General features: G+C 38.0%; 1 protein-coding gene across 1 annotated transcript; it reads right to left on the bottom strand.

Moving 5' to 3' along the window:
- Positions 1-5,368: 5,368 nt before the first annotated feature.
- LOC109793088 (uncharacterized) lies at positions 5,369-10,711 on the bottom strand. Its single transcript, XM_020352555.2, has 7 exons — positions 9,735-10,711; positions 8,947-9,000; positions 6,718-6,862; positions 6,445-6,561; positions 6,265-6,359; positions 5,683-5,734; positions 5,369-5,529 (listed from the first exon to the last, which is right to left on the bottom strand). Exons 1-7 carry the CDS (start codon positions 9,864-9,866, stop codon positions 5,450-5,452), a joined length of 675 nt encoding a protein of 224 aa, XP_020208144.2. The 5' UTR covers positions 9,867-10,711; the 3' UTR covers positions 5,369-5,449.
- Positions 10,712-27,475: the final 16,764 nt, after the last annotated feature.

The raw sequence follows: 27,475 nt of genomic DNA, 5'->3' as shown, positions 1-27,475 counted from the left end.
CTTGAATTTTTGTGTGAATTTTTGTGAGGTTTGCTTGCTGTCCAGTGGTTGGAAAAACACTTTAAAACCTTCAAAACAATTGCACAAATTTTATTTTGGTTTTTGTAATCCATTTTAGTACCATTCTTAGGTATAATCTTTTGTGTGCTAGCTTTTTGAAATTTGCCCTTATTTGTTGCTTTGTGTCTTCTTGGCTCTCCTTGTTTTGTCACACTAATTCCTATTAGAGTATAGCCTTTTCTAAATTGTGCTTTTTCAGTTTTCATTCATTGGCCTATATTCTCTCTTGCTTGGTTGTTATTCCTTGTTGAGACATAATTCTTTTCAAGCCATCACACTTGGAAGGAAGGCCTAATTGAGACATATTGGATAATCTCAAAGGAGTTTATACTTGAAGGAGATTGAGGTACACCCAACCTGAGTGAAACACCTTTGGATAGGCTAATTTGTTTGTTGTTTTGCAGCCAAGACTTGTTTGCATTTTAGGTCACAAATTAGAGACGGATTTGGAAACAAAACTAGTGACGGATTTGAAGCCATTAGTGACGGATTTGGCTAACTTGGTGAAGGCTTGGTGGAGACCAATTTGGGAAGCTTCTCCTTGACTTCAAGGCTGTTCCAAACCTGTCCTAGCTGCCCTTGGTGGAAAATTCTTCAAGAAGACTTGTTTTATATTGTTTCCTTTATCTTGTAACTCTTTAACCTTACTTGGGTTAGTTTTGTTTAGTTTTGCTATTGTATACAAACCTACATTTAGGGGTGGTTGTTTGGGTCATTGTTTAAGTCCCACCACTTCCTAAATAGTTCTAAATAAAGACTCTTAGACTCGGTTAGTATATGTGGAAGGGTCCCCAAAGGCTTTAAGTGCCATTTGGGCTTCCACTAGGACACGCCTAGATTTACTAGCTTTCATACTTCGTTTGTAGCTTGTGGAAGTGTCCCAAAAAGCTTCAAGTGCCACTTGGACTTCCACATTAGGACCCTACGACTATTATATGCTTACTTGCTTTCCTTTTTACTTGTTTAGCTTCTAAGTTCGTTTTAGAAGGCTTCCTTGCCTACTAGGGGTTCCGTGCACACACACACAACTACTTTGCTTGCTTGTGTAAAAACTTTGTTTTGTAAGAAAAGTATAAGGGGGTTTAGTAATTTCCACTTGAAAAGGCTTAGTTATTAAGTGGCTCGTTGTAGCTCACCTCCCTTGATAGTGCAATTCGTATACTTAGACCTCCAAGTACTTAGTATTACACCAAAAAGAAAAACTCTTTGTGAAAATTTTTATCACTCACTTTGCAAAAATTTTTAAAGACTTGTGAAAACCTTTTACCTTGCAAAAATGAGTGATCATTATCATGAGATTAGTGTGCATGGTCATCATTCTCCTAGGAGTAATAAAAGCACTAAATAAGAACTTAGAAAACTTAGGGAATATATTAGGAGAAAAGAAATCAAAAAAGAAAAAAACAATGAAACCATAAAAGAGTTATTGAATAAGCTTATGGTGGGGGGTGAGACTAGCAAACCCCATGCCAATAAGGGTCATGGGCCTTCTAGGTCCCATAAACATAAATATGAAACACCATGTGAGGGTGATCTATTAATTGCCCAAAGGTTATTAACCAACCAATTAAAAGAACAATATCAATCACAAGGAGAGAACCTTTTTCATTCTAGATGCAAAATTTTCAAGAAAACATGTTCTCTCATTGTTGATAGTGAGTCTTGTAACAATTTTGTAAGTCAACGGTTGGTTGATAAACTTCACTTAACTACTATAGCCCATCCTAAATCTTATAAACTTCAATGGCTTAATAAGGATGGACCTATAGAAGTTAAGGAACAAGTAAGTGTGCCTTTCTCCATTGGAAAATACCAAGATGAAGTTTTATGTGATGTCATTCCAATGGATACAAGTCACATTCTACTTGGAAGGCCATGGCAACATGATAGAAAAGCCATTCATGATGGTGTTAGCAACAAAATTCGCCTAGTCTATCTAGGCAAGAAACATACTTTGATTCCTCTTACACCTTCCCAAGTGTTAGAGGATCAAAAAGTCATGAAAAAGAAATTTGAGGAAGAAAAAAGAAAGGAAAAATTAGAAAAAAAACAAAATCTCTTAAGTCTTGAGAAGGAGGGAGGGAAGGTTATAGAGTTGGAAGGAAGTGTCCCTTCCAAAGAAGTTGTTCCTCGAAGTCAATTTTCAATAAATCATGAACAACCTCTTTACCTTCTCAATACAAAAAAGACACTACTCTTGGAAAAGAGTAAGGAGGATAGTGTCTCCTCCAAAAATTTTATGCAAAAAGAAAGTCACTTTTTAATTCAAAATGATTGCAAAAAGACTTTTCTTCTTCATAAAGATTTTAGCTCTTTTCCTACTGCTGCCACAACCTTAGAGCTTAAGATCCACAACCTAAATATTTTTGAAAATAATGGATCTCAAGTTCTTAGTCTTGTGAAGAAGAAGTGGACTTCACCTAGTTCTACTTCTTATGCTACTACTTTGGTGGTGCCCAAAGTAGACAGCCATTGTCTATTTAGGACTTCTCTTACTTTAGTTGTTCTAATAAAGCACCCAACCTTTGGTTTATATTGTTTATTAAATACATCTCATAGTGTCTTATTTTCTACTTTTGATCTTAAGGGAAGTTCAAACTTCTTTGAACTTAATTTTACTACTTCCCTTCAAGAACAAATTAGATTCTATGACTTTTCTAAACTCTTTACACCCTCTTCCATGATGTATCTAACATATAATATGATCAAGGGTTGTCTAGGTAGTTTCCTTATTATATTCACTTTGTTTTCTTGTAGAAGCCTAGGTTACCACATAGGGTACTTTAGGCAAGATATCTTAGTATATAGGACTACTTCATTAGTTTCTTATAGTTTTAGTACTTTAACATCTTTTGGATTTAGTTTTACACTTAGACTACACTATAGTGAGGATCCTATTCTTATGCTTAGAGAACCCATCCATCCAAGTCTAAGAACCCTTGGTAGTACTATAGAAGGGATTCCTCATAGGGTGCACTTTCCACATGTATTATATGCATATTTTATTACTAATGCTTTGCTTCTTATTTTTGTAGGTGATGCTATCCTTGTTGAAGGACCACGGGATTTGAGGACAAATCCTTTCGAAGGGGGAGGGTATGATGGAAATCTAATCCCCAAGGATCCATTTGGTAGAGGTAAGACCAAGAAAGGTGAAGGTTGATCCAAGGAGGCTCACCCATAAAGACCATTGGGCCTTTAACTAGGTCCATGGTTAGGAAGCTAGAGAAGACTTCTAAAGAGGAGGTGCTTCTTAGACCTTTGCTCATCATGAGCATTGATTATGGTTCCTCTTATTAGTCCCTTAAGTTTCCATTGTATATACTTTTTGTACCTTGTATATAGTAGATATTTGTATAGGTGCATTTTTGCCTTTGTATTTGTAAGGCACTTTGTTTTCTTTTCTAGTAGCTTTTGTACATGGATTCTAGGGTAGGTTACTTGGACACTTTGACTCCATTTAACCTAACCTAGAAATACATTCCCTTTTAGTTTTCTAGTAGGAGTGGCAATAGCAAAATAGAGAGTGTCCTTAGTAAGCTAGAGAGTGCTCCTAGCAATTTAGCCAAAGGTGGTCCTAGGCTAAAATTTACATATTGGACTCATTTTACTCCTAATTTTTCATAGATTTGATTTAGCTAGGTTCCATTCACATTGAATGAACCTAACTAAACCAAATAAACCATTTTCAAACGTGATTGGGGTAAAATAAGTCCAAAAGGCCTCCCACCTAGATGTGTTCACACTTGTGTTCACACTTGTGTTCACACTTGGCCAAATTGCTTGGTTCTTCTCAAGCTTGGAAGCTTGAAGCACAAGCTTCTCCTTAGCTTGCTTACCAAGCAAGCTAAGTGAGTAGCTTGCACTCCAAGCCTCTAAGACCATGGGTGGTTAGCTAGACCTTACCATGGTTCCTAGTGAACCATGGTTAAGACTAGCTTACTCTCCAAGCTTCCTACTCCTATATTTTCGTTTTTCCCTCTTTGTAAAACACTTTTGATGAATTAGAGATTGCATTTTCTGAGTTGAGTTCAGATTTCTCTCTTCCAAAAGTCCCTAAACCTCTTTGAGTGCATCCAATTCTCTTATCCCTTCCATAGAAGAGTGTGGTGAGAATTGAAGGGCCTTATCTCTTCTTCAAGGAGTGGCGCCTCTTGGGAGAGTTTCTCCACCAACCGTGGTGGTCTTAAGGCCTCCTCCTCCATAGGAGACCTTAACCAAGAATAGGAAGAATCAAAGAGCCAAAGATCTAGGGAGAAGCTTGAAGGGGAATCAACATCAATCCGGTTTCTCAACAAGTCTTCCATCAGGTTATCTGTTAAAGTAAGTTATTTTATTCTAGTAATGATATTTTTATAAGGTATTTTGTTTTGAATTACCACTATTATTGAAATCAATTATTATATATTTTTTGCAGTCTCAAACAAATAGGAAACTATGAGTGCGGATACTATGTAATGAAGGCAATGCGTACTATTGTTAATCCACAAATAGTATCTAGGTGGACTGAAATAAGTTTTACAATTTTGGAAGTTTTTATTTTGTCATGTTTTTTGAATACTTCTAATTGTTTAAAATTTTCTTTAACAAATATTTATAGATCGATCACCATTATCACCAGAAGACATAAACATTATTAAGGAATAATGGATTACATTTTTCATTGAAACATTGACTAGTTAGGACTTATACTTTATGAAATACTTATTATAAACTTATTATGTATACATTTATGTATTGGATATGTTTCAAAAAAATTCTCTTGAATTTTGTATGTATTAGACATTTGTAAGTTTTGTTCAAAAACCTTCTCAAATCAAGCTAATCATTTTTAAAAAATTCACTTTTAGGATTGGCTATTAGTATGATCGACTATATTATTAATCTTAAAAGTCAAGCTTTTAAGATAAACTGTATGAACGATTTTAAAAGTTTAATTTTTAAGATCAACACTTTTAAAATCGAAAACCGATCTTAAAAATAAAAAATGACGGAAAAGTGGTTTATCCACTATTTTAACCTCAAACATTTCATTTCTCGCATTGAAACATCTACAATTTCTCTTTTACCATTTATGTGCTTCTCCCGGCAAAAATGACCAGTTTACTAGATTTCGCGCATGTAGAGAACTTACCGAAACCAAAATCGGGAGTCTTACGTAGAAAATATAGATGTCATTCTTTAGAAACTATTGGTCTCCTTAATCACTGTACATAATTGAGCATGTGTCAGTCGTGCATCTCCGGAACTAACCCGTTAACAGTTTCACTTACAGACCAATTAAAATGGAAGTTTTAAACTAAAAACTATAGAGCATAGAGAATATACTGTCCAGCATCACAGAGAAAATGCAAGGGCCACATTTGGAACAAAATCAAGCTGACATGAATTATGAAAGGTTCCATTTTATCTCCATTTCTGAGATGATCCTACTCAAGCAGTGATTCGCAACTAGATCATAATCAGAAACTGCAAATAAAAGAAAATAAATTAAAGGTACACATTAGATCATCCTGGTTTCCTTATAGTTTGACGTTGTTATAGGGAGCCAAATCACGTGTAATTTAGAGACTCAGTTAGAAGAAATAGAGGAGTACAATAACTCTAAAACAAATGCAATACCTTTCACAAAATCATCAATATGGGCCTGAATCCGAGTGTCAATTTGACCAACCTGAAAACATTTAAAGATTAAAGCATATTGTTTACACATATTGCTACTTTCTTTACAAATTACTAAATAATACTTCCTTAACGTGGTATTTAGCAGTGTCTCTATACCAAATATATCCTTAGGAGACATTTGTTATGCCATAATTTTTTTCATTCATGATTCTTGAAAGTTATAAATAATTTTAATTCTTACGAACCATGAATATTTATTTGATTATAAATATTTTGGACAATAGTTTTAAATGTTACTAGGTAATCATAAAATTTTATTATTTTAAATAAATAAATAAAGATAATATGACATTTTTATTATATTAAAATTTTATTTTTACTTCAAAAAAAAATTAGTTTTTCTTTTCTTCTATGGGAATTATTTCGTGAGAAATTTATACAAAAATCATTCCCAGAAAATAATATTTCCTAGAAATGTTATTTTTTAAATAACAAGTGAAATGCAGAAAATTAACAATTTCAATATCAGATTCAGGAAAATAGAATGAAAGAGTCAATTCTTATCTAGTAGCTGCGCACCACAAACACATAAGTTTGTTCATCAGAAGCAGATCTGATGTAGTCTCCAAAGTTCATGGACCCTCGGGAACGAGAAGCAGATCCATGCAAGCAACCTAAATTCATAATTCTACGTCATTTAATCACTCCAGTCAAATTTGATAACCAACAAAAGTGCAAACAACATTTAATATTTCTTACCTATTTTTTGACTGTTTGCAGGCAAAGTGGACAGTATGCTTGACAAGTTGGATATCACCCGCCAAATCACTTCATCGTTGTCTGGATTACAAATTGTTCCTGCTTGGAACAAGTCACCTGCAAAATTATTTGTAAAAGTCTCTTAACAATGAAAAAGGGGTAAAATGTTATCAGAATTGAAATTGTCCATTGCAAGTAGCAACCAAAGACTGTTGAGTCATGAGCCTAAAAGGACTAGGAAAATGAAAATGGAGAAAATGATAAAATTATTACGCAGTTGTGCTTCAAATGTCGCAGGTTGAGTGATTGGCCTCGTATTGGGGTTGAGCTCATAGTAACCCATGGGTCCAAAATTTACATAGATTGCGTGTATAAAGCCAGCAGCATTGAGTCTACTTAATAAAATTTGTTCCAGTGGCTGAAAACAGAATAACAGTAACTAACTTTATATCATATAGCTTCCTCTATCAAAACTCCGAATGAAAATGTAATAATACCATGCAGTCAATGTAAAATGAAAGACAAAAGCGCACTTGCATCATAAAAACACAAATTTCTTAGTCGCTTACGCCTATATAAAAATCAGATGCTGTCTTATCAGTTATCATCGACGTGCATATTAAGCCGTAAAACGTAGTGATTGGCCAGAAACTCAAATGCATTAACAGAGAAATTGGAGTTGTAATAGGATTTCTGACATGATTTCTATGTGAAAGGACAAAGGACAACTCTGTTTTGTCAAAACATGCATTCCTTTCAACGATTATGTCAGTCAAAATGTTTTAAAAGTAAATACATCCTATTGCATTGCTTTCTAAGGACAGAATACAACTTTTTAACTATGTATTGATCAGCTTCATGTAAAGAACAAGAAGGCAATTTGTAAGTAATTTGACACAACAGAACCCCTTTTTCATATACTTATAGATTTAGTCAAATTTCTAACTTAATCCTAATTAAGATCATCACCGGTAAAGGATATTCAAATTCGTCATATTTTTAAGAATGCTGAGTTCAATAAGCTAACAGACAGCCAACCATCATTGGATTTTATTTCCTACGGCAACTTTAGATCATTAGTATTCAAACACTAGTTATTTTATAACCCGGATGGACGACCTCATTGGATTGTCTGTTGACAAGTTATTCATGGACAATGCTGCAAAATGAACAAACTATATAAAGCTAACTTTGTAGTAGGTTGAGGTGTTTATTGCTAGGAAAAGGCCTGGCCCTGGTTTTACTTGGTGCAGTGCAATTTGAGCCAAAGTTATGTTAGGTAATTCAAGTGCACTGCTGGTTGAGCTCAGGAATTATGTGACAATACCGAACTAATTTAAAATGGCGTAGGAAGGAACTATGTGACTACACCAAATTCTAATTTTATTTGTCCATGTATGATATTTGGGTTCCATAGTAGACCCTTTAAGTATTTCATTAGAAATCACCCTAAACTCAAACATGCAGCCTTTAATAGCCCAATGAGTCCATTTTTGCTACAAGTCTAGTCAACTATTCACGGCTAATGACAAGTAGACCTAATACATTCGAACCTTGAATATATAATACACCCGACACTGGGGATGAACAGGGTGAATTTTGAGCGCTTTAATCTAATATGTTTGGTTACTATTTCAAAGAAACCATTTAATCTGAAAGCATAATCATAGAATTCTCTTTAAAATTCAAACAAGAGAGGGGTTCATGATTAATTTTCCCTCCCGTTTCTTGTTTTTGAGCATCCTATAAAATATTTTCCCCTTCTTTCAGGCTGCTGAACTAAACCATTGGATTCCCAACTAGGTTTGGATAGCCAAATTAAGTTGCCTAACAGTTTGTGAAAATGTGTAAGCATAAATGATTAAACATAAAAGTTACAATTTATGATTTTGTCAACTAACCAAGGATATAGATGGATATACAGTATTCATTTTGTATTTGCAATAACAATTATAGTATTGGTTGGTGTCTTCGACAATTTGAATGGCAGCCAATACAGGGTTTAATGAAGAACATTAGGGATATTTCAAATTGATTTTATTGTTAAGTATGGTTTGCTATTAGTTCCTAATAGAAGTCCTTAATTAGGATGAGTCAGCTGCTTCTGTAGTTGATAGTTAACAACTAGCATATCTTAGGCCTGTTATTCTCTACAAATTTCATTTTGTGGGTTAATTAACCAGTCACAAGAAACAGATTCAGTTTTATCATTTATGCAAGTCTTTATATAAAATTAACAATGCCGAAATATATTGTTAATCTGATCATTTAAAGTGACTAGGTTAGTTCAGAATATCTGGCTTTGCATTGACCATTGATCATGTGGTGCCTGTTGCATTCTAAAATAGATGTTAAAGGAGATCAAGAAGACAACTCCATTATGTTAAAGCATGCATTCCTTTATTTGATCATATTAGTCAAAATGCTTTACAGTAAACTCATCCTATTGCATTATTTTCAAAGGACAGAAAACAATAATATAAGGTAATTTGCTTCACTAACCAAGATATGAGTAGCAGCAATATTTTCAAGGCGATAGGGAAGATTGGGCACGGTCTGCAAGGTCATAGTCAATTACAAAATAAGTACAGTAGTACACTTAATCAAATGAAATGACATTCTACTTATAAAAATAAATGTATATTTGAATTTCTTTCTCAAAGTTATTAAAATGTTGTCCAATGTAGATTTTTGTGCCCATAAATGCTAGGGTTGTTGATTATAACTCCTTTTCAACTGTTTCATTGTTTTTTAATTAATTTATTTGCAAATTAAATTTATGTTATCCAATTTATCCATTCAACAGTCCTATTAAAGGAAAGAAAACATTGTTTATTTTATTACCCATTCGGATCATTATTACAAGAAAAAATAATTTAACATTTAAAGGAAATTAGTTATTTGTATTAAATTTTACTAATTCTATAATATTTTTAATTGTTTTTGTCATAAATGTAAAAAAGAAAAAGTAGTACATATGAAAGGTTATGCATTAAATGAGAAGAATTTTGCGAGAAATATCATTAATAAGAATAAAGACAAAATAGTTAAAATTAGTTTATATTTAAACATAAAAAAAAATGTGTGTCTTTTGAGTTAGTTCTGAATTACTATAGTGCTTTGCGGTAAAGAAATGTTTCACCACTACTCAATAGTGTAAAAAGAGGATTTTTAGACACATTTTCTATGTAGAGTGTTATCTACATAACATAGAAAAGGAAAAGATAGAGATTTTGCTTCTTACGATGTGTAAAGTAAAAGAAAGGGAAAAGAGAAGAACAATGCATTACCCCAGCGAAGTCATCTTCAGGGTCAAAATCTTGAACTGAAAGATTATTCAGCAAGAAAATGACTCCTCCAATGGTGCGACCTCCGCTGCCACCCATTGCTGACATTTCTGAGTGGGCCCCTTCAACTTGCATTAGTTATCGTGAGGGAGAAAACAAATGGCAGAAAAGATGGTAAAATGATAGATTTTAGGAAAATTCTAAGCCTAGACTTTTTTTTTTACTATAGTTATTTCTTGTTTATATATTAATTTAATAATTTTAATAATTTATCTTTGTAAAAAAAATTATATCTTTATATTATTTTTTGTATATTTTTTAGATGTTTTATCCTATTATAACATATGTTATAATTAAATAGCTTAATATTAATAATTTTTTAATACGTTTTAATTTTTCTTGGGTTTTAATTTTTTGAATTTATAGTATAAATTAATTTTTCAATTGTATTATTTATTATTTCTTCTTTTATTTTAATATTTTTATAGTATTATTATAATTACAACCTTTTATTTTTAATTTTTGTGATTCTGTCACACTTTTATATAAACAAAATTTGTTATATAAACTGGTCTTTTAATTAAATTTTTTTGAATTAGTTTTTTTTATTAATTCATTTAATATCAATTTTTAATCGAAGATATCCGTTGTTTGGATTTTATTTTTAAAATTTATTTTATCCAAACCCTTTAATATCTATAGATACAGTAGCACTTCCTATGTTTTAGAACTGTATGGAAAACAGAAAATTGATGTTATTTCATAATGAAAAGGCTTATATATAAAATGAGTATTACCCAATAACAAAATTATTTTACATCGGAACAAAATTGATGTCAAAATTATTTATTTATTTGTGGCTTTCTTATTTATGGTTAGAAATGGAAAATTCTAAACTCAGATGAGGATGCACAGTTTCTGCTGAAGCAAAAGAAGAATCTAAATGATTATTGACCTAACATAATTCATGAGGTTGGTTGCTGACATGATCTCCTAAACTTACCTTTCCAGTGTTATATAACAATTTTTCAACTGTAGTGAGAGGAGTAGATAAATTAGATTTTGAATTACTACAAATGATGTTACCTCTTGTGATTGGTTAATATTGTTTCTTTTGCAATTTATAGTTTGCATAGATATCTTTTAGAATTAGAATTAACTCTGACTTTTTCAGGCTCTCCGCTGCATTCTAGATGGCCCTCTTAGTAGAGCTGGCATGGTAGGGGCAATATATGTTAAAATTGATCGAGAAAGATTGTTTGAAGTCAAGCCTCATGTTCGTAATGTTGGGTATTAGGCTCCCTTCTTATGCAGAGAAAAGGTTCAAAATTGAGAAATCTATTTAATGTCTCACTTAACTAAGTGGAGAGAGGGTCTAAAGTACAAGAGAGAAAAAGAGAGAATATCAGAAGTCACTTAGAACACCAGTACTTTGAGAGAGAGGAAGAGAGAAAGTTATTCTCGTTTTTACACAGAGCTGCGACAGTAAAATCAATACTGCAGATTCGTTCACCGTTAGATCGGGTTGAAAATTTGACTGCAGGTTCGGGACATCTGATTCTTCATTCTGAACAATTGGATTGTTGAAAAGAGTTCTGAGTAGGGGGATATTCAGTTCGCACTATAGCTGTGTATTTGGGGTTTTTCATCTTCCTTGTTCTCTATTTGTAAGTTTTATTGCTTTGTTTTTTGGCTGGGTGTTAGCACTATTTTGTGCAGTTAATTTAGACTTTTTTTGTACTCTTTGTTGATCATAGTGGAACTATTTCTTTGGTCTGGACAACTCGTGGTTTTTACCCTTGCTTTGAGGGGGTTTCTACGTTAAAAATCTTGGTGTCTTTGTGTGTGATTTTGGTGATTTATTATTGTTGTTCATTGGTTGTTGCTCCTCACAGATTATTGCAAGTTAGGGGAATTTATTTTCGCTGTGATAACTGTTTGAGTTTTTTCTGTGTTGTTATTGTTTTGTTGTTTCCCTATCAGAGTGGTATCAAAGCTCTTTTGGCTTTGGTTTGGGGCTATTTGACTTGCTTGAATGATGGAGGCAAATACTAATTGATTGCTTTGAATGACACTAATTATCACTTGTGGAAGGGTAAGATGAAAAACTTGCTATTTTTGAAGAAAATGCATCTTCCCGTCTTTACTACTCAAAAGTCGGATTCTATGTCTGAAGAAGATTGGGACTTTGAACACCAACAAGTGTGTGGTTTTATTCGGCAATTTGTAGAAGACAATGTTTATAATCACTTTGCAAATGAGACACATGCTAGAGCTTTATGGGAGAAGATTGAGTCCTTGTATGCTTCTAAATTAAGGAATAATAAATTGTATTTGTTAAACTATCTAATGAATTTGAGGTACAGGGAAAGTTCTTCCATTTCAGATCACTTGAATGAATTTCAAGGGCTCCTAGATCAGTTATCTGAAATGGGCATCAAATTCGATGATGAAGTTTTGGGATTATGGCTATTGAACACTTTACCTGACTCTTGGGAGACATTTTGGGTTTCTATTACCAACTTAGCCCCTAATGGTATTGTTTCTTTGCAAGCGGTAAAGAGTGGTGCTCTTAATGAAGAGATGAGAAGGAAGGCACATGGTTTTTCATCTCAGTCCGAGGTGCTTGTCACTGAAAACATGGGGAGAAGTCTGAAAAAGGAATCGAAGGGTGGTAGAGAAAAGAGTAGGAGTAAGTCTAGGTCCAGATACAAGAATGTGGAGTGTCATTATTATCACAAAACAGGGCATATACAGAGGAATTATTTTTTGTGGAAAAAAGAGAATAAAGGCAAAAAGGGTAAGCAAAAAGAAAAGGATGATGATGATGATGATGATGATGATGATGATGATGATAGTGTTGCTACTACTACTTATGGTGATCTTGTTATTCTCAATGACCATGGGTCAATTAATCTTGTATTAGATGAAAGCATATGGATTGTTGTTAGTGGTGTTACACTGCATGTTACACCAAGGAAGGAGTTCTTCACATCTTACACTTCTGGTGATTTTGGAGTGTTGAAGATGGGTAATAATGGTGTGTCTAAAGTGATTGGTGTTGGTGATGTTTTCCTACAAACCAACATGGGGATGCAGTTGTTGCTTAGAGGAGTCAAACATGCTCCTGATGTTCGTTTTAATTTGATCTCTGTGCAGATGCTTGATGATGGTGATTATGATAACTACTTTGGTTCTGGAAAGTGGAAACCCACTAAAGGTAACTTGGTTGTGGCTAGAGGAGAGAAATCATCTAAATTGTATTGGACAAAAGCTTTGGTTGCTAAAGACAGTGTGAATGCCATGGATATGGAGGCATCTTTGTGGCACCGAAGGCTTAGTCATATCAGTGAAAAGGGACTCAATTGCTTAGCTAAAAAGGATGTTCTTTAAGGGTTAAAAAATGCAGAATTGGAGAAATGTTCTCATTGCATGGTTGGCAAGCAAACCAGAGTGCCCTTCAAGAAACATCCTCCCCTCAAGGAAGTCAGAGTTGTTGCAATTGGTATATTCTGATATTTGTGGTCCATTGAAGGTGAAATCCTTTTGTGGTGCACTTTACTTTATTATCTTTATTGATGATTGTTCCAGGAAACTATGGGTCTATGCTTTGCAAAGAAAAGACCAGGTGTTGGAGAGGTTCAAACAATTTCATGCCTTGGTTGAAAGACAATCAGGCAAGAAGCTGAAATGCATTCGTACTGACAATGGTAGTGAGTATTATGGACCATTTGATGTTTATTGCAAGCAACATGGTATTGCACATGAGAAGACTCCTCCTAAAACTCCTCAATTAAATGGTTTAGCGGAGAGGATGAGCATGACATTGCTTGAGAGGGTGAGATGCATGCTCTCAAATGTTAAATTACCCAAGCATTTCTAGGGTGAGGCATTATACATGGTGGTGCATGTTATTAATCTCACTCCTACTATTATTCTTAACAGTGAGGTGCCAGATAAAATTTGGTTTGACAAAAATGTAAGCTATGATCATTTGCATGTCTTCGGTTGCAAGACATTTGTCCATATTCCAAGGGATGAAAGATCCAAGTTGGATGCGAAGACAAGGCAGTGCATCTTTATTGGTTATGGTAAGGATGAATTTGGTTACAGATTTTATGATCTTGTTGAGAAGAAGCTTGTTAGAAGTCGTGATGTACAATTCATGGAAGACCAAACCATTATAGACATTGATAAGGTGGAAAATAATACACCCGAGAAAGATAGAATTATGACTGATGTTGATCCTATGCGGTTGCCTATTCACAATTGGGATAATGATGATGGTAGTGTTCAACCTGATGAACAACATGATGATGTTGATGATCAACAACTTGGAGGTGGATTAGATGTTCCTATTGATGATGCACCTGTCGCCACCGGCCCGAACGGGCTTTCGGCATTCGCGAAGGATGGTTGGACTCGTTTATTTGTTTAAAAATATGGATTGCTAGAATGACGTATTCTCAAACTGAGACCTTGTCAAACGAGCAATTTTATTAAATGATTCACCAATCCATATTAATCCCAAGCGGGACCCTCCATGGATTAGTGGTTTTCGCAAAAAGGAGGGGTTCGTGGAGTCGCCACCAATGTTTTACTCAAAACATTGGAAAAAGGGATAAGGCAATTGATTTTACAAATCAACTTTGGCCATTACAACCAGAGTTGGGTAAGGGAGTCGGTTACGCGTGGGGAAGGTGTTAGCACCCCACAGCGCCCCTTTCGGGTTCCCTATGACAGATTATTTTCTAAAATAACAGCGTAAAATTACTAAATTACCCCTATTTATTCTAAGCAATTATAAATTAACTATCTACATGATGACAGTTTAAATATGCACACAGAAAGCAGTAAAAGGAAGGATTTAAGAAGAAACCTCTTGAAGCGTGCTTTTATATATTGAGTGAAACTGGGAAGCTTTTTGGCGTTCCCTCGCTCTACAAGCTCGCTCGCTCCTTCCTAAAAACTTTTAACTATGGAAATCCGGAGGATTTCCCTTCGACTAGGTTCGATCCTCAAGCAAAATGGCTCGGGGCTCAAGAACTTTGTCGGATCAACTCTCCGAGTGATTTCTAGGGCAGAACACTGCTCAAAAACCCCAGAATACTCAAGGAGAGGGTTAAAACTATCTGAAAAAGTGTGGAATGACGTCCAATTGACGTCATATTTATAGGGAATAGGCGCAATACGGCCTACAGAAGCAATACGGCCGTATTGAAATTTTTGAACTTCAATACGGCCGTATTGAGTTCAATACGGCCGTATTGAAATTCAGAAATTTCAATGCGGCCGTATTGAGTTCAATACGGCTGTATTGAAGCTTCAATACGGCCGTATTGGTTTCAGTACGGCCGTATTGAAGTTTCAGAAACTTCAATACGCCGTATTGAGTTCACTGCGGCCGTATTGAAGCTTCAATACGGCCGTATTAAGTTTAGTACGGCCGTATTGGGCTTCATTCCCTCCACTTCCTTATTTTGGGCTATTCTAAGACCTCTAGACCTACAGAGAACCCTCCTAGGGCCTTCCAGGAGTCCTTCTGGCTGATCTTCCTTCAGTCTTCGAGAGTCTTCAAGCTTTATTTCCGACCCGGACAATTTTAGGGGTCTACAGCTGCCCCCCCTTTACTTAGTCAAACGGTCTTTTGGTGTACCGGCTGACAAGTAAAGGAGTTGACCCAATTGTCCGGGTAATACGCCAACCTTCTGACTTTAGTGTCTTCCGGTGGAAAATTGTTGAGTAGCCTCTCCAGGTGGGTGCATACCTCGGCGCTTCTGACATCCTCGGTAGCTGAGTTTACCCTCTCCAGGGTCAACATCACTCGACGCCCGAGCCGGAAGTTGAACACCGACGTGCCTCTGGCGATGTTGGTGATTGAGTACCGTCTCTCCAGACCTAGCCTCACTCGACGCCCGAGCCGGAAGCTAGACACCAATGTGTTAACATCACACTGATGATTAAGTATTGCCTCTTCAGGCCCAACCTCACTCGCCGCCCGAGCCGGAAGTTGGACACCAACGCACCTCTGATGACGCTGATGGTTGAGTACCGTCTCTCCAGACCTAGCCTCACTCGACGCCCGAGCCGGAAGCTAGACACCAGTGTGTTAACATCACCCTGATGATTGAGTACCGCCTCTCCAGGCTCTGCCGCTTAACATTTGGCAGTTGAGTTTGCCCTCTCCAGGGTCTGCGTCTTAACATCGGCAGGTGAGTTTACCCTCTCCAGGGACTGCGTCTTAACACCGGCAGCTGAGTTTGCCCTCTCCAGGGATTTGAGATGATATTTGTCTCCACAGTCCACTATGCTGCTTCGACAGTTTTTTCTGATTTTGTGCCGCTGAGGGCTGGATAACGCAGGGATCCGTCTAGGGGATGTGCAGTCATTCACAGGTTCCTGTGCCCCAACTTGCATTGCATTGTTGGTACCCTTGGGGGAATTTCTGACTCCTTGGGGTATAGACACAGATGCTCTTTCTCTCTGAGTTGAGCGATGCCTTATGTTTGGCTGACGTCCTTTTGACGTTGGTGGAGTATCCCGGTTGTCCTTATTCGGGTATCTCTTTTGGATTTTCTGATTTTTGTAGCCTCTGTGTAGGCTGTTTATCCGCTGGGGATTTTGTCATTCATTTCTTGACTGGCCTCTTCTGTTAGGCAAATGATCTTGATGTTTGGTGCTTGGCTGGATGCCACATCCCGTTTGGGGAATATTTATTGATATATATTTTTTCCCTTTTTTTTTGGAAGAGTGCCTCTGAGTAGGCGAGTTATCTTGATGTTCAGTGTTCGGCTGAGTGCCGGATTCCTCTTGGGGAATGGTTATTGATCTTTTTGTGATTTTTCTTGAAGGGGTGCCTCTGAGTAGGCGACTGGGGATTTAGGGATCTTATGTATCCCAGAGTATTATTTAGGAAGCCTCTGCAGGCTTAGCCTCACTCAACGCTTGAGCTGGAGAGCTATCTTCACTGAGGAAGTTTTAGTCCTTTGACTTGTATATACTGTTTGGATGATCGCACTTCCATTGGGGATTGCGTCGATCTTGCTTTGATAGCTCTCGCTGGGGATTTTCCCGTGAGCTTGAGCTGAGGTTCCCTCTGGGGAGTATTATTTCTGCGAGCCTCTCCAGGCTCAGTTATTCTGCATACTGTGGAGGATGTGGAGTATTATTTTGGTAAGCCTCTCCAGGCTTAGTTATTCGGTTCAAACTGTTTGTTGGATTTTCTATATCCTTGCCTTTTTTCATTTTCGGCTTTTTCTGTATTTTGCCTTTTCTTCTGATTTGGCTTTTTCTGTATTTTGCCTTTTTATGTTTTTGGCTTTTGCTGTACAGAATTTAAAAGTGCTAAAGAAATTAAATTCAGTTATTATGAGAGAGTATTATTTCGGCAAGCCTCTCCAGGCTCAATTATTCTGAAGGAGTATTATTTCGGCAAGCCTCTCCAGGCTCAGTTATTCTGTGGGAGTATTGTTTCGGCAAGCCTCTCCAGGCTCAGTTATTCTGTATGATGCTGTTGATTTTCTGAATCTTTGTATTTTGCTTGCTGCTGTCATACACAAGCAATTTTTCTATTTTTTCTATTTTATGTAATTGCCTCATGATAAGGTCTTTGAATATGCAACTAATGTGTGATGCACGCGATGCAAGTTTTTATTTTTGTTCTTTTATTTAGAAAAGTGAATGATTCTCCCTATCCTCTTCTTTTTTGGAGGAGTTTCTGTCATAGACGCGAGGGAGGATTTTTGTGAGCCTTTTATGCAGGAGATTATGGATTTTACAGGGACCCCTCCAATTTTCTTTATTGACCGATTATTAAGGAATCTCATACAATTTTTTAGAAACACCAATTTAAAGGCATAATCACATGGTCAAGAGAGAAAAGAAATGAATGGATATTTTATTAATATTCACAAATGTTTTTACAGAAAGATGTACAGAAGGAATTTCCGAAGAATGGCTGGCCAGGGTAGGCTATATACATTTTAGCTTTAAACAATTATATCTGTAATTGTCGCCCTTCCCGTTCCCCTAATTGCTTCGGGTGAGATGCCTGAGCCAGGAGTGTAGATACTGCAAGACGCTTGCTTCTAGAAGATTATCACTTGTACCGCCTTTCGGTTTTCGATTCAAGTGATCGTTGCTTGCTTTGTTTTTACATCTTATTCTTTTGCCCCTAATTTTTGCCTAGGACGTATCCTAGCGGGGATAATTTTGCCTTTGTTTTGCCTAGTACCCTTGTACTGGCGGGCTTTTTGTTTTGCCCTAATTTTTGCCTAGGATGCCCTTTTTGGGTTTTCATCCTAGCGGGCTTGTGCAAGCAACGTCTTCAAGTATAATACTTCTTTACCACGTCAGCGTTGACTGGGTATTGAAGTTCTTCTCCGTCCATGTTTGTGAGGATCAGTGCTCCTCCGGAGAAGGCTCGCTTTACTACGTACGGTCCTTCGTAATTCGGGGCCCACTTTCCGATTTTGTCCTTTTGAGCTGGTAGCAATTTCTTCATCACTAGCTCTCCCTCATGGTAGACTCGAGGGTGGACTTTCTTGTCAAAAGCCTTTTTGATCTTCCTCTGATAGGCTTGACCATGGCATATGGCGTTCAGCCGTTTCTCTTCAATGAGGTTCAACTGGTCATACCGGCTTTGAATCCATTCTGCCTCGGAAAGTTTTGCTTCCATGATTACTCTCAGAGAAGGTATTTCGACTTCAACAGGCAGAACTGCCTCCATTCCATAAACAAGGGAAAATGGAGAAGCTCCTGTGGATGTGCGTACTGAAGTCCTGTATCCATGGAGAGCAAAGGGTAACATATCATGCCAGTCTTTGAATGAGACAACCATCTTTTGTACTATTTTCTTGATATTCTTATTGGCTGCCTCGACTGCCCCATTCATTTTTGGTCGGTATGGGGAAGAGTTGTGGTGTTGGATTTTGAACTCTTGGCACAGTTCTTCCACCATCTTGTTGTTTAGATTGGATCCATTATCAGTGATGATTTTATCGGGAATACCGTATCTGCATATGATGTTTTTCCTTATGAAGGATGTTACCACCTTTCGGGTCACATGAGCATATGATGCCGCTTCTACCCATTTGGTGAAATAGTCAATGGCCACAAGGATGAATCTGTGTCCATTGGATGCCTTTGGTTCGATGGGTCCAATAACATCCATGCCCCACATTGCAAATGGCCAAGGTGAAGCCAACACATTGAGTGGCGTTGGTGGGACATGAATATTGTCGGCATATGCTTGACATTTGTGGCATTTCCGAACGTATTGGTAACAATCCCTTTCCATGGTCGACCAATAGTACCCTGCCCTAAGGATTTTCTTAGCCATTGCAGGTCCGGGAATGTGGGTACCGAAAACCCCCTCATGTATTTCTTTGATCACATTTTGAGCTTCGACTTGGTCTATACACCTCAACAAGACCGAGTCATAATTCTTTTTGTAGAGGGTTTCTCCTATTAGCAAAAATCCCATGGCCCTTCTTCGGATATGCTTTTTGTCATTATCGTTGGCCATGTCAGGATATTCCCCTTTTTTCAGATATTGTTTGATATCGTGGAACCATGGACAATCGTCGATATCTTCATCTATCAGAAGGCAGAACGCTTGCTTATCGTGCCGCCGGATATTGATGATGGGCATTTCATGCTCCTTATCCAAGGCGAACATCGATGATAGTGTAGCAAGGGCGTCAGCGAACTGATTTTCCTCCCTTGGGATATATTCAAAGACGACATTTTGAAAGAATTGTATCAGGTCTTTGATATGCTCAACATATGGTATCAGCTTAGGATTTCGGACTTCCCATTCACCTCGCAGTTGGTGGATGACTAAAGCCGAATCTCCAAATACTTTGAGCTTTAGGATACCATTGTTGATTGCTGCTTGGATTCCTAACGCGCAAGCCTCGTATTCGGCCATGTTATTTGTACAGTCGAAGTTGAGTCTTGCCGTTAAAGGGATATGCTTTCCTTGTGGGGAGATTAACACTGTCCCAATCCCCTGTCCAAGCATGTTGGAGGCTCCATCAAAATACATGGTCCACGCATCATCTTTTGGTTCTTCATGTTGTATACTCATTATATGCTCATCGGGGAAATCATCCTGAAGGGATTGGTAATCATTGGTCGGCCCGTGTGCTAGGTAATCAGCTAGGGTACTGCCTTTGATGGCTTTTTGTGTGACATGTATGATGTCAAATTCTGATAATTGTACTTGCCATCGGGCGATCTTCCCAGTGATTATTGGCTTGTCGAACACATACTTAATTGGATCCATTTTAGAAACCAACCAAGTAGTATGCCTTATCATATACTGCCTGAGCCTTTGTGTTGCCCACGCTAACGCACAGCAAGTCTTTTCTAATGGCGTGTAGCGGGTTTCATAATCTAGAAATTTCTTGCTCAAGTAGTAGATGGCTCGTTCTTTCTTTCCAGTTTCGTCCTGTTGTCCTAGCACAGCTCCCATGGACTCATCAAGCACTGTTAGATAGAGGATTAATGGCCTTCCCTCAACAGGTGGCACCAATACTGGTGGATTGGCCAAGCACTGTTTGACCTTGTCAAAAGCTCGTTGACAATTCTCATCCCAAGTTTCGGAATGATTCTTGCGCAACAGCTTGAATATTGGCTTGCACGTGTCAGTCAACTGTGCGATGAACCTTGCAATGTAGTTCACCCTGCCAAGGAATCCTCTTATCTCTTTCTCAGTTTTAGGAGGAGGCATTTCCATTATTGCCTTTACTTTATCGGGGTCCACCTCTATGCCTTTTTCACTAACGATGAACCCGAGAAGCTTACCCGACCGGACTCCGAAAGTACACTTAGCCGGATTTAGCTTAAGCTGATACTTGCGAAGCCGATTGAATAATTTTCTCAAATATTGAATATGGTTCATCTCGTCTTTCGACTTTGCGATCATGTCATCCACGTATACTTCAATTTCCTTGTGGATCATGTCGTGGAATAGCGTCACCATCGCTCGTTGGTAGGTGGCGCCCGCATTTTTAAGTCCAAAAGGCATTACCCTATAGCAAAAAGTGCCCCAGGGTGTGATGAAAGAAGTTTTCTCGCGGTCTTCCTTATTCATTTTGATTTGGTTATACCCCGAGTATCCATCCATAAAGGAATAGAGCGTGTTCGTGGCTGTGTGATCCACGAGTGTATCAATATGTGGCAAGGGAAAATCGTCCTTTGGACTGGCACGATTCAGATCCCTATAGTCAACACACACTCTAACTTTTCCATTCTTTTTGATAACTGGCACAATGTTAGCCAGCCATTCGGGATATTGGGATACAACCAAGAATCCCGCGTCTAATTGTTTTTCCACTTCCTCCTTGATCTTTAAAGACCATTCGGGCTTGATTCGTCGAAGCTTTTGTTTAACGGGTCGAAACCCTTCTTTCAATGGCAACTTGTGCTCGACGATTTTAGAGTCCAAACCGGGCATATCACGGTACGACCATGCAAATACATCCTTGTATTCCCTTAATAATTGGATCAATTGTGATTTTATTTCATCACTGATATGGGTCCCAATGTTGACCTCTTGTATTTCTTGATCCTGCCCCAAATTTACGGTCTCCAATTCTTCTTGATACGGTTGGAGTAGACGAGCTTCTTGATCTAGCAGTCTTTGCAGATCCGGAGAGATGGTCTCCTCATCACTGTCCGACTCAACCCATTCATCCTCGGCTTTTGGATCCCGATCGGGGCGAACAATCACAGACATAATTATTTATTGGTTCTGTTTAGGTTTAGAATTTATTAATGTTAATGAGAGAGAGAGAAAAGAACGGAATGAGAGAATAATATGTGAAAAATGCCTTTTTATTGATATATGTATGTAAAACTGTACAAAACCCTTATTTACATGAAAAAGGTCCTCATGATCTCGGGTACTGATCATGAGTCCCAAAAAGAAAAATGTGGAGGGGCCCTATCGTGGCTTGCCATACTCTACTCCTGCTTTGGTAGAGGATTCTTGCTCACATCGGGCGCTGTCGAATCGAAAGTGACCCACCCAGCATCAATAAGGCCTTGGACCTTGTGTTTGAGAGCTAGACAGTTCTCTGTTGAATGCCCTGGTGCTCCCGAATGGTATAGACATTTGTCTTGAGGCTTATACCAATCGGGGTAAGGTGGGTCGATCTTTCTTGGTGGAATATAGGCTAGAAGTTGGGCTTCTACTAGCTTCGGCAGGAGATCGCTATAAGTGGTCGGAAGTTTGTCAAACTTCTTCACAGAGTTGTATTGCGATTTGCCTGACTTCGAAGTGGAAGAAGATGGAGAAATGGTTACAGCGTTGACTCCTCCTTCTTTCTTCTTCCCGAAGGCCTTCTTAGCTTCATATGGTTGGGAAGGCTTAGCCAGCTTCCCACTTTTAAGTCCTTGTTCCACCCTTTCTCCGATGGTGATGATGTCCGAGAAGAGTGTCGTTGTGTTCCCTATCATTTTATCGTAATAGGGACCAGTCAACGAGTTGATGAATAAGGACACCGTCTCCTTATCCGACAGCGGGGGCTCTATCTGTGCCGCCAACTCCCTCCAACGTTGGGCGTACGCCTTGAAGGATTCATCATTCTTTTTACTCAAGGCTTGAAGATCAGACCTATCGGGTGTTAGGTCGATGTTGTATTTATAGCGCTTGAGAAAGGCGTCGGCCAACTGCCTCCACGTGCACACTTGATTTCCATCCAGCTGCATATACCAATTGAGTGCAGTTTCAGCTAAGCTCTCTTGAAAGCAGTGGATCAAGAGCTTTTCATTTGTGGCATATGCAGCCATCTTGCGACAGTACATGGTGAGATGACTTTTGGGGCAAGTCGATCCCACGTACTTTGGGAAATCCGGTACTTTAAATTTAGGAGGGAATTGAATGTCCCTCACTAAGCACATGTCAGCGGCATCTTTGATGTCAAAATCATGCCCCTCCATAGCCCTCAACCGATCCTCTAGGGCGTGGAATTGTTCTTTTGAAACCTCGGGCTCTTTAATCATGATTCCAGCCCCAAGGGGTACAGCGTGTGGAGGATCTTTTCCATGCTCTTCCTCCTCTCCCTCATGATGGGACCCATGTTCACTGTGATGAGATCCATGGACGTTGTGGTGACGCATGAGTTCCATCATTTGCGCCATTTGCTCTTTAAGCTGTGAAAGCTCGGTTGTGAGCTTCTTGTTTTGCTCCTCCAATGCTTCCATTTTCCTTATTCTCTGTGCGCGCGTAAGGACAGAGAGATGACCAGCCACTTTCTAAAATGAATGTTTAGTTAGTTTATTTTATGGAATGAATACACTCTTTAACATGAGCTTGATAAACCTCCATCTTTAAGGCGCTGCCTTTTTAAGACGGAAGTTTACCACCCTTCTTTATCTATGATCTCTCCCCAACGGAGAATCTCTATAGTCATGGGTCTCTTTCACTCATGTCAAGAGGTATTGGTGAACCTAAAATGTATGTTTTTATGAGGATGCATGGTCTCTTATTAGTAATGATGCACATGCCCCTTACTTTTATATTTTCACACATTGGTTTTTCCTTTCATGTCATGGCATTTTCATGCATGGGGATTTATTCTTAGACCTTATTACGAGGTTATTTATTAATGCACAAACAATTGCACATAAGCATTTACACAAACAATTCACTCATCCACGAACAGTCACGAACGAATCACGAGGTGGGGGTCTCCTGCAGAAAAGTGCATATTCAAGGAGGATCTAACTGTTCTCACTTGGTCAAAGGCCCCCAAGGTGCCCCCATTATAGGGACCCAATTCCTCTCGTCGTAAGTCGATGGAAAGTTCCAACGCACTATCGGACTCAAGTTCATGGTTATCACCTTGAGTGATGTTTTTCCGACAACGGTCTCGTAGGCTCCTATAGACCCATTCAACCGGCCGTACTAACATCCACTCCCTATGGATTACCACTCATGCCCCCGGGTATAGAGGGAACTGTTGTGTGCAAAGGTTTGTGTGCAATTTTTATTTCAAACGATTGCGGAAATTTAAACAAACAACAATTATTTAAAGCCAAATATATAAAGCATGTTATCATACAAGCAAGGGGTAATGAAGTAATTTTTAACTATTATTTGTTAAAAATAATCTGTCACTAAATGGGACTGACTCTCGAGGCTTCCCCAGTGGAGTCGCCATCTGTCGCCACCGGCCCGAACGGGCTTTCGGCATTCGCGAAGGATGGTTGGACTCGTTTATTTGTTTAAAAATATGGATTGCTAGAATGACGTATTCTCAAACTGAGACCTTGTCAAACGAGCAATTTTATTAAATGATTCACCAATCCATATTAATCCCAAGCGGGACCCTCCATGGATTAGTGGTTTTCGCAAAAAGGAGGGGTTCGTGGAGTCGCCACCAATGTTTTACTCAAAACATTGGAAAAAGGGATAAGGCAATTGATTTTACAAATCAACTTTGGCCATTACAACCAGAGTTGGGTAAGGGAGTCGGTTACGCGTGGGGAAGGTGTTAGCACCCCACAGCGCCCCTTTCGGGTTCCCTATGACAGATTATTTTCTAAAATAACAGCGTAAAATTACTAAATTACCCCTAATTCTAAGCAATTATAAATTAACTATCTACATGATGACAGTTTAAATATGCACACAGAAAGCAGTAAAAGGAAGGATTTAAGAAGAAACCTCTTGAAGCGTGCTTTTATATATTGAGTGAAACTGGGAAGCTTTTTGGCGTTCCCTCGCTCTACAAGCTCGCTCGCTCCTTCCTAAAAACTTTTAACTATGGAAATCCGGAGGATTTCCCTTCGACTAGGTTCGATCCTCAAGCAAAATGGCTCGGGGCTCAAGAACTTTGTCGGATCAACTCTCCGAGTGATTTCTAGGGCAGAACACTGCTCAAAAACCCCAGAATACTCAAGGAGAGGGTTAAAACTTTCTGAAAAAGTGTGGAATGACGTCCAATTGACGTCATATTTATAGGGAATAGGCGCAATACGGCCTACAGAAGCAATACGGCCGTATTGAAATTTTTGAACTTCAATACGGCCGTATTGAGTTCAATACGGCCGTATTGAAATTCAGAAATTTCAATGCGGCCGTATTGAGTTCAATACGGCTGTATTGAAGCTTCAATACGGCCGTATTGGTTTCAGTACGGCCGTATTGAAGTTTCAGAAACTTCAATACGCCGTATTGAGTTCACTGCGGCCGTATTGAAGCTTCAATACGGCCGTATTAAGTTTAGTACGGCCGTATTGGGCTTCATTCCCTCCACTTCCTTATTTTGGGCTATTCTAAGACCTCTAGACCTACAGAGAACCCTCCTAGGGCCTTCCAGGAGTCCTTCTGGCTGATCTTCCTTCAGTCTTCGAGAGTCTTCAAGCTTTATTTCCGACCCGGACAATTTTAGGGGTCTACAGCACCTGAACCACATCAAGTTCAACTCAGGAGGTCTAATAGACAGAGTCAACCTTCAACAAGGTATTCTTATGATGAATATGTTGTTAGAAAAGAATGGCTCAATCCAATAGGTGGGGTGAATTGGATTCTTTGACACTTTAAAAATTTTTAGAGTTCTTAGGATCTTTATTTCAATTCAAACTTTTCTAATATGAATTTTCAAAGAAGTTCCTTAAAAGACTTGTTAATGAAAATGAGTCCTATATGCTTTCTTGATTAATCTTTAAGAAGATTCAAAGTTAAGAGCAATCAATATGCAACATTTTGATTCAGTTTAAAGCAATGTTGTGCATACAAACATGTTAATCAAAATTATTCTCTTTAACACACAACCAAGATATTACTCAAAGTAAAAGATAAGGATAAGAGAAGAATGCACAAGTCTTTTATCCTGGTTCAGCCACTCCACATGTGACCTACATCTAGTCCTCAATTATAACCTGATCAAGATTTGTTCCACTATCTTAATGAAGAAGTTTTACAAGCATACCACACATGCATACACTCCTACATTCAAGATAACCACTTTCTTGACCCCAAGAAAGCACCTCTTGTAGAAACCCACTACAAGAATCCCTTACCACTTGAGACACCTACTTAAGATTTATAATTATTCACAAAGAATTAAAGGAACGAATTCACCTAGAAGCTGAACAAATCAGACTGTGAATTCAGAAGCGAATCTTAATCTTTCTCTTTCAAGCATGTGATGATGATGATGATCTTTTTCAAAGCATTTCAAAAACGTTTTACTTCTTGGTTTCATAAAGAAAAATCTTCAAGAAGGTCACAAAGACTTCAGAATGACGTTTTTCTCTTCTTCAATGTTAACTCATTCTCTGTTTTATCTTGTTCTTCCTTGTTCTGAAGTTTCAAAGTGTGAAAACTATTTATAACATATTCAGAACCAGATAATCGATTAAAGGATAATCGATTATTTTGTTCTTCATGATTTCTGGAAATTAACCAAGAACGGGTTAATTGATTATTTTGCAAGATAATCAATTATTCCAGAGAGTGATTCCTGGGATAATTGATTATTTCACAAATAATTGATTATTACAGCAAGACATCCTTTTCACCTGTTGCTAGAATAATCGATTATATTTAATGATAATCGATTATTTTGAGTCAGTTTTCAAAACTCTGTTTTATATCTCAAAATAACTTTTCAAGTTTTTAACTGATGGAGGAAGCCCATGGGCCAAGGGCCCAACTACTAGGGCTATGGCAAGGAGGATGTATGAGGAGTGGGCCCAAGCCCAAGGGAAGCCCATCACTTTGTTTTGTTGGGCTTTGACTCAAGTCCAAGTAGATTAGGGTTAGTGTAGGATTGGGCCTTAGTGCCTTGTATTTTCTTTTGGGCCTTGTATTTCCGGCCATGTAGCTTAGGATTTCTCATTTAGAGGTCATTTGAATATAGGGTTATTTAGGTTACATGTGTAGTTGCATTAGAATGTAATTAGATTCACATTTGGTGTGCATTTCGGCCATGTGCAACACATGCACATGGTGTGATCCGAAATGCAACTCAAATGGAAGTCTAATGACATTCCAAATGAGCTTGCACATGGGTGATCCGGGTTTAGGCACCAAAATTTGAATTTTGAATTCAAATTTTGGGCGCCTAAGGTTAAGTGAACCATACCATGGTTCCACTTAACCTTAGGCTAATCCATGGTTACCTTGACCTAATTTCCTCCTATAAATTCTTATGATCGAGCTTTGTACTGCACTTTGGAATTTATTTGATGAGTTTTTCTCTCTTAAAACTCTCCCCTCCGAAGTCACCTTGCTTTCTAGTCTCCACCCTACTTGAGAGCTTCTCTTTGTAGAGCTAGAACCTTCACTACTTCTATGGACTTAGCTTTATGCAAGCCTAGGTCACATTGAAGCCTTTGTGGAGTCTCCATCCTTGAAGTTCTTCCAAGGAATTCCATGAAGGCTTGAAGCAATCTTGTGATTTCCAAGAGGAATCACATCACTAACTCATCATCATACTCACTCTTAATCAGATTAGATAAAGATTAACTCATGCACAAATCACACACATGCAAAATAAGCTCAACAAAATAATACAACTTATGAGTTACTCCTATTACATATCATAATATCCATATTTTCTTCTTGACTTTGTTTTTGACTTGGTGATGTCCTTGGTCAGCTTTGATTCTCAGACTCTACATTTTGTTATCATCAAAACCTTCATTCTCCAAGTTTGAGTTGATTCACCACTCCATGAATCTCAACAATCTCCCCCATTTTTGATGATGACAAACCATACAAGCCA

The sequence above is a fragment of the Cajanus cajan genome, chromosome 11 (genome assembly GCF_000230855.2).
Source record: "Cajanus cajan strain Asha chromosome 11, NIPB_CcT2T_4, whole genome shotgun sequence".
Taxonomy (NCBI): Eukaryota; Viridiplantae; Streptophyta; class Magnoliopsida; order Fabales; family Fabaceae; genus Cajanus; species Cajanus cajan.
The sequence above is the reverse complement of the archived record's forward strand: the minus strand, read 5'-3'. Positions and strand labels throughout refer to the sequence as shown.

Excerpts from the sequence above, each read along its gene's own strand:
- LOC109793088 (XM_020352555.2), bottom strand. The coding sequence starts at position 9,866 with ATGCAAGTTGAAGGGGCCCACTCAGAAATGTCAGCAATGGGTGGCAGC. Across the intron at positions 9,001-9,734 it reads CTGAAGATGACTTCGCTGGG|ACCGTGCCCAATCTTCCCTA; the intron begins GTAATGCATTGT and ends ATGACCTTGCAG. Across the intron at positions 6,360-6,444 it reads TGCAAACAGTCAAAAAATAG|GTTGCTTGCATGGATCTGCT; the intron begins GTAAGAAATATT and ends TTATGAATTTAG.